Raw genomic sequence first — 12,744 nt, 5'->3', positions numbered from 1 at the left:
CAGTAGTAGTACAGCTAGCAGAGCCTTGTGTAAGAGGCAATACAGAACTATAAGATATTTTATGGGATCACTGTAATGTACTGTATCTATCTATCTAGATGAGTGGCCACACACAGACCAAAGTGTCAATCAATTTACTTTCCAGGAGAAAACTATGATCAGCAGATAGAAGAGATTGTTCAATCCATACACATACATACATGTTCGATGCATACACTTAATCATCATACTTATCTACATTCCTACGATTGGATTTTCTGCCCAGACCATTAAAAATCATTTAGATGAAATCAATCCATTTTACTCATAATGAATCTCTGACACAGTATGTGTTTTTTCAGTAATTCATAGATTTGATCAAATGGTCATATTCTGCGAAAGAATCAGATTACTACGTGTATGGCCATCATCAGTTATTTAGACTCCTTTCAAGATTTATGAATGCAATATATAACAAGGTACAGTAAATATGGTAAGTCATAATCCATTATTGTTCCCTGGTTAACTTGCATTTTCTACAATTCTGTCTGGTATAGCATTTGTGGAATTAGTTGTAGTAATCAAATGGTACTAGGTTTAATATACTTCTACAAGTATCTTTTGTTATTGGTTCCCAGCTGAATATGACAGAATCTGGTCCATTTTTCACTATTAGTGACGGAGGGTAACTTGCTAGAAAAGCAGATTGCCTCAAGCATTAAAAAGAAAGCTAAAAGTTAGTGGTGCTGTGGGAAATTCCACTTTTTCTGTGCTGAAGTTTTTCAGAAATTATGTCAATGTGAAACTGTTGTATGGGAAACTTTGCTATAAAGCCTAACTAAATTTTGAAATATGGCTTACCAGGAATAAGACCTCCCCCCTAAAAAAAAAAAAAAAAAAAAAAAAAAATGTCTGTGACTCTTTTCAGCTTAAAAGCTGGGGTTTCTTTTACTGGTATCTGAGAGATTTCGATTTTTTTTTTTCTGAATTTAGCAAGCTTCTCCATAATAATTTAAAAATGTCACTTCCTACTACATATGTTTTACTGCAGAGAGAAAATTTGATCTTTGCCTTTGAAATGACAAAGCAGGTTGGATTATATGTACAATATAAATTGTGGTCTTTCAAGGAGATGGTATGCACTATCAATTTGTTTTAGAAATGCACTCACAAGAAGACGTGGCATGTGTATTAATATGGAGATCTCTGAAGTGATGACATTCCGTGACAAGTGTTAATTTCTCTTGCTTCAGAGCTGTTCAGTTTACGCCCATAGAGGGGTCTATTTGGCCGGTCCGCCTCCGAATGGCATTCATATATTGAGAACACAACATCTTTGGTTATGTTCCCACCGCTTGTCCAGCTGGGAGAGTAAATAAATTGGCTTTTGTGATATCCAAAATCTAATATTATTCCCAGTAGGATGTTCTGTCCTTATGTCCTTCTTCTTGACAAATATTCATTCATGTTTTAAACTAGCAATTACTCCTACACAAACTGTGCTGATTCTTAGTAGGTTACTCTGTGAATGAAATCACTTAAGTTTCTTTTCTCGTCTCACTGCTATCCTGAGATGCAGGGAGGTCCAGCATCTCAGTCCTATGTATTTCATTTAATTTGTTCTTCTTAGACTTTCTTCCTTCTATCACTGGCCACAGTACTATTGATGCTGATATGTCTCCTCAACATTGGGCTCCACCACAACATTTATGCATGTACTTATAATAGAAATACATCTAATCACCTACTTTGCAACACTGCAGTTCGAATATCATCAAGAAAGTTCTACTTTGTTTTCAGGACAGAAATGTGAATAAAATCCACATGGCTCTGGTTTAAATTCAGCACAGGGGCCATCAGTGGTCTTATTCAGTTCCTGGACTGCTTGAGCTAAATTACCTTTAAGGCCAGGGAGTTTCCTGCTCCATACCCCCATACTAAGGCTGGCCTCACATTATACAATTTTCTTGTACAAATTTCCTTTACCAAAACCGTATAATATGGGGTCAAACCTAAACGCTTTCAATTTGTATACAATCAGGCAGGCCCTTGCACTACATAGTTGAAGTTAAATCTAAAAGAAATTAAAGAAGAAAATTGTATAATGTATGGCCAGCTTTAGTCTAACGATACTGATGCTCATTTTGGCAAACAGTTTCTATGATATCATCAACTTCTACCTATTGCATTACTTGAGGTACCATGGTTTGGCATTAATAATTGCTATGTTTAGGTACTTAAGGTTAAAGCAGATAAATCAGTGCAACATTATCAGTGCTAGATGAGCTAGAATGTTATAGATACAGTAACTAAGTGTATTATACAGTTCTGTGTTAAATCTGTTAAATACATTATGAAAGATGGTTGTTCTCAGTGTAAAAAAATTAAGTTTGAGTGTTATATAGCAGTCCATTGTGTCCCTGATTTGGTAGCATTTTGAGTGTCAATGTGCCAGTACTGTATCCTGACTGGCAGATACACTTTCACTACACTAGACTTTGATGAGGGAAATTAAGCTGTCCATTTACTGCAAAGTGCATAAGTACAACTGTCACAAGCATTCGTGAACCATTTGTGTAGTAGTGCAGTTCAAGCAGGTGACATGACAACACCAGTGAAAGGTGCAATGACAACGTTCAGTGACTTTTTCAGCTCGGCTTCTGTAACCACGCCCACAACAAAGAAGTTCACAGCCATCCAGACCTAAGGAGGTGCTGTTACATATTCGTCCTGTTGTACCTGGAGTTCCAGTCTTTTCGCTGGCACTGCAAAAATTTGGGGACTTCTCAAAATATACAAGATCTCTAACAGAAGGCATTGCGTGAGTGGGGTTCTCTGGTTCCAGATGTGGTACATCACTACGAGAACCACCACGGTTACTGCCGTTGTTACTGTACGTAACTTTAGAAGCACCATCAAAGCGGTCTTTTAGTGCATCACCAACTGCTCGAAAGGGGGGAAGGCGCATCCAACAGGTTCGTAGGGAGCAGGATCCTGACATTCCGTGACACTTGCATTCCTGCCGCATCTCTGACAGTACTGTCTGGAAAAAATAACAGGAAATGTCATTTCTTGCTCTAAAATTCACACACTAATTTAGTAATTAATTGATTGTATCACAAATTACAAGAACATGGAATGGGTTTTTATTGTGGCTATAAATAATCAAATGATATACTGTGTAAATGTTGCGACTAGATCTCTGTCTTATAGCAAACAAGCTGGCATATACTGGCTTGTTTGCTATAGGTGGTAATGTTTAATAGTAAACCTTACCAGTGCCATTTGATAATCACTTTAAGTTTTATAAAGAGGAATAAAGAAAAAGTGGAACTCCAGAAAATCTTTTGATTTGAGTTTTAGATAGAGAGCATTTTTTTTTTGCTGTCACAGTCCCTTTCAGGGAGAGTTTCCTTCATTCTCTATACTATCCAGTTCTAGGTGACCCCTAGAACTGGAACAGAAAGTGAGGGTATATCTCCAAAATGGTGACAGTGGCAATAATAAAGACTTGATATACGTTCTAACCTTTACCCACTCTACTAATAAAAAGTATGTCTGTTGTAGAGTGTTGCTTTATTTCTCTCTCTGTGACTAGCATTACTAGGACAGTAACTATGTAACTATAACACAAAGTGGGGGAAATCCCCTTTTTGGGGGACACAGACAGCAATTAAAAAAAAAAAAAAAAAGCAGTTTTAGCTAGCGGTGCTTTTTAAAGAGGAACTTTACTCTCCCAATTAGCATTAACTATTTTTAATCCTTATGCTGCTAGCCTTAGTAAATAGATATTAAAGCATATTATATTTGCTTGCTTTATTTTTTTTACATTGCTTCCTGGTTTCTGGCCTAGGCCAAAATGTCATACATCCCAGGAGTCTTCATGGGCATTTTTTTTTTATAATCTGGTGGAGGGGAGAAGGGGCTTTCTGAGGTAAGCACACCCTGCAGATGATTCATGTGACATTTACATTCTGGAATCCATCTGCCCTTAGGCAGCAGGGTGCGCTTAGCTCAGAAAGCCCCTTCTCCCCTCCACCAGATTATAAAAAAAAAAATAAATAAATTACCCTTACTAAAGATGGCTGTGCATAGAAATGCTAGAATGGTTTATTTCAAAGTGATTTCTCAACAAAATAAAACATGGGGACATTTTGGTTTTTGGTTTTGTTGTGCTCAAATACATTTACAGCAAGTTCTGCTTTAAGCTGACATAGTAGTGAACCAATAATTGAGTAAATTAGCCTTAGTTAAGGATTTTGCCAGCCTTATTTAATCACAAACAATAGTAAGCATCAATAAAAATACTGCTGACTAACTAAACTTTCAAGAGCAACTGACTGTGGATGTCTACTGCCACTTTTCTTCTAATAGTGAGACATCCATCTAATATTTATCATATCACACCGTCTGAATTATTCCCATTATGAATACCACCAATCTCCTTTCCCCAGCTTTTATAGTTTTACATCTGAGTAATCCCAGGTCTCGGGGATACGCACCCACATCTTGACCTTCCTGTCATTTGGGTTACATTTATTCAACCCTACGACGGGAGGTCCCTCACCATGCCAACATCCAAAATATATATAAGAAAGGATTGAGAAACTCAAAAAATAGGTGGACTTTGTGGGCACACATGAGAGGAGAGCTTAGTAAAAAATATAATTTTATTACAACATAATTAAAAAACATACAATCAACACCCCATATGGACACAAGTTACCAATTACCCAATAATGCAGTTATGAAGGTTGGATCTAGGTATAAAAGTATCTTATATTGTATCAGGTAGGAGAACTTGATCCACTAACACCTTCACACTTGCTCGTCAACGCGTTTCCCTAGATATTAGCTTCCTCAGGACAATACTGGGTAGGTGCTGGTGAGTCTGTGTCCAAGGATATAGGAGACTTCACAAAACTGGACAGACATCCAAAAAGCTATAATTTCAGGTGTAACAAAATGATGCAAATGCAAAAAAGGTTGTTTGTAATGAACCCGGTAAATAAAGTGCAAGAAGGCTGTAAACCACTATGGAACCAGGTTCAGAAATATATATCTACTATATAGTAGCGACTAGACCAACCGCATAGCAAAAGCAGGGTCCAAGCCCGTGATAGAGATATACTTCCTTACATTATGGCATATCCCGTCAACCAGGAGAAATATCAAAGACGTATAGGCCTGATCCTGAAATGCTATGACTAGATATCAAAAAAGAGCATTCTCTAAACTGAGAGGAATAGGGTAGCATTTATTGTATCTCGGTATGGCAGATATCCCTATTAAGGAGGCCTATTGTCGAGGCCCTGACAAAGGATACCGAATGGGTGACAGAGGTTCCATATGACCTGCTCCAATATGTGTAGATGTCCTCTCCGTGTGTAACCCAACCTTCATAACTGCATTATTGGGTAACTGGTAACCTGTGAAGTGTTGATTGTATGTTTTTCATGTTTTTTAATCATGTTGTAATAAAATTATATTTTTTACTAAGCTGTCCTCTCATGTGTGCCCACAAAGTCCACCTATTTTTTGAGTTTCTCAATTCTTTCTTTTCTGTTTATTCAACCCTCTTTTGCCTTTTGGCTTTTTGTGAGTACGTATTCAGCATATGTTTGTCTTTAATAAACTTTTTATCGGGTAGTGCACTAGGCCTTTGCGCCCTCTTGTTTTTATTTTGATGTTTGGTAGAAAGATTTCCTAATCTGAAGAGGGCAATACTAGTGTAGCATATCTGCGAATGCCAAGAATTATCACAATCATTTTCTGTAGTTCTCGGCTGAGCTAACTCTCGACCTCAGCAATACCTTAGCACTATGGTGTCATTATTGTGGATTCAATGTCATAGATAGTGCCTGTTCATATCTGTGTGCAGTGCAGCACATATTTGAAAATAGCTTAGGTGTGTTTTGAGGCCCATTGATGTTAGTGTATAAGGTTACTGGGAGTTTGGTGTTTCTTTGGATCAGGAGATATGCCAACAAATATGGCTGCTAAAGAGCCCTCTTGTTTCTACCCCTCCTCTTTTGCTAATCCCTCCATAGCTCCACTAGCTGGCAATGTGGATTTGTTGAATTTTTTGCTCACACAATCACAGACTTGCTGCGGGAGGATGATCCTGCTCATACACAAGCATTTCTCTTTTCACATATTGGGGATGAGGATAATAGTGCAACAACCATAGAAGAAGGGTACATCAGGTAGGGAGCAGCAGGAAGGCAATGATGTTACAGCAGCTGGGGCTTACTGCAATGCTGGCTCCACTGATGAGCAGGGGGTTGAAGATGAGGTGGCAGACTGTAAGTGGGTGCCACCAATTGGAAAGGAGGAAAGTTCTGAAGGAGAGGGAGCATAGGGTTGGTCCATAGACCTCTGCAGTGCGGGCCTATTTTAACATATCTGCTGTCAACAGCACTGTTGTGGTTTGTAGTCTCTGCCTGCAACATATCAGCCATGATAAATGTACCAGCCATTTGGATACCAGATGCATAAAGAAACACATCACTCCATATCACATAGCTGGGAGGAAGCAGCACCTAACTGAGACAAAAGGCCTGCACCCCTCACTTTCCTCATCTCCCTTCCTACCTACAGCAGCATCTTTCTCAAGGCAGGTGTCTCTTACGCAGCTGCTGGAGCAGAAGAAGTAATTCCCAAAGTCACCTTCATGCCCACCATCCTAATGCCAGCTGGGCAAAACTGCTGATTTTGCAGCAGCTCCCATTCCAGCTCGTGAAATCAGCCCCCTTCTAAGAAGTCTGTTACTGGCAGGATCACCAGGTAATAATACAGGAAATACCTGAAGGAAAAAAATGAAATGTGGCCACCACATCTATAGACTAGAAAGTCGCTATATATAAAACACTTTTTGTTCTTGGGTACAGATACACTTTAAAGAAAACATCCAATATTCTTATGATAAGCCTTAGGTAAAAAAGGATTGTGTACTCTGACCAAGACTTTCAATACACTGGGCTGCTGCAGTTGGCATGTTGCAAATTAATAAAGCAACAACTCATTTGAGTCAGCAATGGCACAGAGCCTCCCTATGATAGCTCCTGTACAAATTAGATATTGGTGCTTACGATGTGAACCTATGCCCCTTCTAATGAAAACCCACCCCTTTCCACTGCACGTCAGGCTGGAGGAAAGAAATACAGCTTTACTAGATGCATGTAGGCAAAGTATATGTTGCTCCCACATGAGGAAGACCACGTAGTAGAGCAGCCTTTCTCAACCTTTTTAACATGAACTCTTGAATTGACTTTCTGGGCCCAGGGATCCCCTGATAATAATTACAACGTCTACAGCTCATGGTACAATAGTGTGGTGGTCATTGAAGAGAATTGTCTTTATATTTGTGGTCACTGGGAAAAATTCCTCTTTTACAGATCACTAAATAGATCATTGCTGTCAGTGGTTAATCTGAGAGGCAGAAGTGGCTCATTGCTCAAGGAACCCTTGTTGAAGCTGTGTAGAGTGTTACTTTTAGATGAGGAACTGTTGACATAACTTCTGTTATTACCTTCTTTCCTTACAATGGGAGAGCAGCTAATATTCAGCTTAGAGCTTGCCAAAACACCTGCTTTGTGTCTGCGCCCAACCCTCTATCACATATTGCTCAGTAAAATCGAATATTACAAAGGTAAGAACAAGAAAATATTTTTTTTTTTGCATTATGGGAGATGACCTTTTACTTGTTTGGATATACTTAAAATATCCTGTGGAGGTAAAATGTACATGTACAGAGGATAAAATATAAATGATTACACATGGTTCATGTGTTGGTGAAGACACCATAAAAGCTTGATTTCTTCACTAAAGAAAAATAAAAATAACAAGGAATCTGTTCATAATAGTATGTTTTTTTACTTACCATTCTGCCTGCCTGATTGTTATGTAAGTTCACCAGATACTTTAGGTCTCTCCCCCTTTCACTGGAGTCAACAAACTCTTTCCCGATGAATCTTCCAAATTCAATATTGTCACTGCAACCTCCCCAATGCCAGTCTGGCCCCCCTGGACCCCGACGCCGGTAATCACATGAGCAGGACTCAATCGAGCCCTCAGAACAGGAACGAGCCACGGAATGAGTCACACCAGCACTGGTTATAGCAAACACAAAGGCCGTCTCCCTGCAGCCTGTAAAAGAGGAAGAGCTTTGTTACTTTTACACAAAGTGCTAACATAGCAAATATTCTCCAATGCAATTGCCATTGGTTACTGCAGGATACATTGCTGAACAGTTCCCCGTAATTCTTACCTCGGTTAATAATCTTTCCAAACACCTGGTTTCCAGGCCCGGTGGGGCAGTTCCAACGCCGATTTCGAAACTGCCACTTACACTCTCGGATAGCACTCAGAAGGCCACGGGTGATGCTTTGGAGAATGCCTGGATTTTGACGGATAAGACGCCTCTGTCTTCGACTTAGTAACTGAAGACTTGGATCTAGCACTAGAGGAACTGGGCCCATGTCTGACCCAGGAAGCACATTTCCAGAGGAGGCCACATTTACTATACCCCTGTGAAAGGACAACAAAATCAGGGTTAGCCATATGTGCCATCAACATTTAATACATCAGTGCAGCTATCATGTAAAGAGTCAGACAGCATTGAAATCTCTTTAATACCCTGTAAAATATATCCTTATGTTTGGTGGGCAGTAATGGTCATATAGTGACATTCTGAAAATAGTAATGTTCATGATGTATTACTTATTGTAAAGTTATACTGAGGAAACAGGTAGGCTGCCATTTCTGATCTGTCCTTTTGAGAATACTGGCTGCCATGCTGATCCAATGGCTTCAGTACTTTCTCAATTGCTGACCTGAAACAAGAATTCAGATTAGCAGTTCAGATATCTCTCTGACTTTTCTGATCTGCATGATGGCAGCTTCCATAATCCTCTCAGTACAGTTTTCCTTAATGAATTTGAATGGTCAGCTATAGCAGAATACATGAAAACTTAAGGAATTTATTTTAGTTCTAGGATGAAACTAGTTCATTCCAAGGCATAATGTATCGTACAATAAAAATATCATTAGAAGTCACTTCAGAGTTTTATGAGCTGCTGATTTAGACCTTTATATGGCCTTGGAACTGCAGTGTGACTTCTATATACTATAGCAAACATTCCAATACATACATTATTAGCAGTAAGAATAAATACCGCTGAATTACAGTACATGTATACTGCTTGGAACATTTCTAAATTCTTAGTGTAATAAGTGCTATAGATAATTATCACAGTTATAGTTGGACAATCATACTCTGTAATCACTAAGCTATTAAATATATCACCTCTGCTGTGTTTATTCTATGGAAACCACAAGCCTTCTCCTATGTGCGCATGGACGTGTAAGTTGGAGTGTTATATTACCATGGTTGTGGTTAGATATATATCACTTGATGGGGCTTGTAAGGGAAGTGGCGATCATGGTTTCATATAATTAACCATACGGCTATTTTGAAGCAGATCATGTGAAACCAGTTTAAATCTAAAAATGTGAAAGCTGACAAAAATGTACTTCACTTTCTGATGCTGTAAGGAATAAAATATGATGAAAATACATTAAATATGTTACTATACTTTAATACTTTACTAACTCTTTAATCTAAGTGTTAATCTTTAATAAAGAGCAATACATGTCATAAAGGTTAGGCATGACCAGCTCTGTTTTAATGTAGAATAAAAATATAATGGTGGACATTCTGTCATGATAAATATATGATGTATGATGGTTCCTTTAATCAAATAGTAAACAAAAAGTCCATATAAGTATTGTGTAATCAGCCTAGAACTCTGTTGTGTACATTTTACATTGGTTCCTTGTTATACTGTCATACTGTACATAGGCCATACACAGGTCAGAAATATAAATGATAAAAGAGATGTAAATGAGATAATTTGCTTTGTTTATCTATAATGCAATTGTCAAATGAGAATATATTTTAATGGATGTTCAAATACCATTTATCATTTGGAGAGATTTCCCAGACTTTATATCCTTATGTACGCTGTAATTGAATTGCTGCAAAGTACACCCACAAGATACCCATATTTGATGATGGTGAAGAGCACTGTAGTTGTAGTATTGCAGCTCAGATACAGTAACTGCATACTTTAGGTGTGTCCGGTAATAGTAGCATAATGTAATATTGCACCTCAGGTATGTTGACAATAATATAGCACAGAGGTACTCAACCTTTATCTACTTTTGTCCCAAGCTTAAAAAAAATAATAGAAGCTCAGAAAAACCCTGTTGAATGAATATTATGTTTAAGAATTTTTGAAACCCAAAAAGTAATTTGATGTCCCAATTAAGGTTTCAGCCCAAAGTTTAGGGACCTAGGCTAAAGTGTTCACTGTTAATTTAAATAGGCAGATGCTAGAATCAATGAAAGGAGATGCACAGTCATGTTAAGTGTATTCAAGCTGCACCGTCATAATGAATGCAGGTTAAATGCAGTGCTAGTTGGGACATATGAATGTACGCAAAGGGATAGTGTATTACTGAATGTCGATGAGTTGCACTCATTGTAGGTAATGATGACATCAATTTATTGAAAGAAGAGGTTCAATGTACTTGGTAATAAATGTAGATAAGTGTTCCATACTAAGCAGGATCAACAATGCTGGAAAACATTATAAATAAAAGGCAATATTAATTAGATCAGTTTACACCAATTTGGTGGACTATGGGCCAAATAGCATTAGGTTTATTCAGGAAACAAGAGCAAAGAGCAAAAGTGATGTATACAGTGCAGTAGACGGTGGCAACCAGTCAGGTTTTAGATCACTAACATCAGCTCACTGAAAGAGGAAATCTGATTGGTTGATAAGCTTTACTGAACTTCACACATTTCTCTGTAGCTTATATGCCTATAGTATTTTAACAGTGTTTACTGTATGTAATTTAGTAAATTTAGGTGTATAGTAAATGTAGATTAAGCATAGAATAGATGTAATACTAATAACAATACAGAATGTGGTTAATATGGTGCCGTTTTGTAGGATACACTAGCAAAACCTTTATAAGCTGGGCGTATTTATTGTAAGCAACTTGTACCTAACTAGAGATAACACACACACACTGAAATAATGTGAACTGATATACAGAAATGTGTTTCCTGCCCTGTTATTATGAATTCAGCTGAAATTTGATGGTAGGCTGAAATTGATATGAAATGATGTGTTGTTACAAATGATAGGCAAGACCAAAGACCATTATTCTATTGTCAATAGGATAAATTAATTGTACAGTATTTGACAGCAAAGCAGACTAAGCACAATTAGGCTGAAATATATTGAAAATAGAGCAACAAAAAATGGCACCCGGTGAAACTTCTCAGATGTTAGTTTGCAAATTTCTAACTAATATTAAAAAATGAATATATTAAATAATGGACAAGGTTAATTATCCATAAGTACATGTAAGGTATGCTACATAGAGCATTTTAAACATTAAATGGTTTCTTGCAATGACTTTTTTGATAGATAATTAATAGATATCATAAATAAATTAATGATGAAGTTATTTATTTTCGGAGAGCATACAATTTTATTTTTGCTGATCTTCATGCTTATAGAATGTTGTCTTTTCCAGTTGTGGCATGTAAAACGCAAATCCTAAACATATACATTTTTGTGTACAATTGCTATACTGAACATTCTGACATGCGTACACTACAGGTGCTACTATACTATCACTATAAAATAAAACACATTACATTTAACAGCATTGCCAGATGGACAGGTATAACTCACCACCACTTGCCACTGTTATTCACAGCCATCGTATTGGAAAACGAGGAGAAAGCCAGAACCCACAGAGTCTTAAGGCTGACCAGGAAAGTAAGGATCCTCATGTCTTCAGGGAAGGTGCAAGGTGCCTGGCGTAGGACGGATGCAAATCACTGGTCTTGGCCACTACTCATGTCACATCCACCTGTGAATGGCTGTCAGTGTGCACTAAATGCAGACAGCTGAGGGTCAGCAGACACTTGAAATATTTATCTCTCAATTGCCAAAGAAGCACTGCTGTTGTTGCTACTGCTTAACTCCTGGATTGTTAGGGATGAGTCCTCCTGGATGCAGCGATACACAATAAGATGTAGTGGAAGTTGGAGACAAGATCCCAAGCAGCACTGAATAAGTAGACCTCAGCTTATACTAACAATGAGGACCTGGGGACATATTCTGCCCCTACTGAGTGGGTGACACAGCGGTCAGGAGCTGTCTTTCCATCAGAGAAGGCCAAAGAGAAAGAAGGTGGAGAGAGAGATTAATACCCTTAATGGCCATAGAGACCAGCTCAGTCATTGTACAATTCCTCCCCAATCCTTCTCTGCATGACAGCCACTAAATCCAACGCAGAGGGGGCAATCCTCCCACCCCCACATCTTCAGATTTTTACTTCTGCAACTATGTTGAAAAAAAAAAAATCAGAGCCAGAGGGAGCTTTTTGTGTTCTTCCAATAACTCAACAATAAGGTCTAATGTATGTTCTCATATGGATTGGCAAAGTGTAATCGTTTCTAAACCCCTCAGAGCCTGGCCACAGGATGCGGAGAGCAGAGCAGGGTCTAGGGTGCCTTCTGTGTGGATGTTTATTGACAGACACCAGGTTCTGTCCAGTGTGTGCAGTGAGCAGGTCTTATTATTTGTCCAGATCCCACACAGTCTTTTCTCGCCTCTCCCCTTCCTGGAATATCCTATCACACTGACATTAGAGGCTGCTGTACCATGAGGCTACTCT

General features: G+C 38.3%; 1 protein-coding gene across 1 annotated transcript; it reads right to left on the bottom strand.

Moving 5' to 3' along the window:
• Positions 1-686: 686 nt before the first annotated feature.
• On the bottom strand, positions 687-12,067 carry WNT1 (Wnt family member 1). Its single transcript, XM_073614057.1, has 4 exons — positions 11,754-12,067; positions 8,249-8,508; positions 7,862-8,127; positions 687-3,022 (listed from the first exon to the last, which is right to left on the bottom strand). The coding sequence occupies exons 1-4, from the start codon at positions 11,852-11,854 to the stop codon at positions 2,531-2,533; spliced, it is 1,119 nt and encodes a 372-aa protein (XP_073470158.1). The 5' UTR covers positions 11,855-12,067; the 3' UTR covers positions 687-2,530.
• Positions 12,068-12,744: the final 677 nt, after the last annotated feature.

This window comes from Aquarana catesbeiana, linkage group LG02, assembly GCF_042186555.1.
Source record: "Aquarana catesbeiana isolate 2022-GZ linkage group LG02, ASM4218655v1, whole genome shotgun sequence".
NCBI lineage: Eukaryota > Metazoa > Chordata > Amphibia > Anura > Ranidae > Aquarana > Aquarana catesbeiana.
The sequence above is the reverse complement of the archived record's forward strand: the minus strand, read 5'-3'. Positions and strand labels throughout refer to the sequence as shown.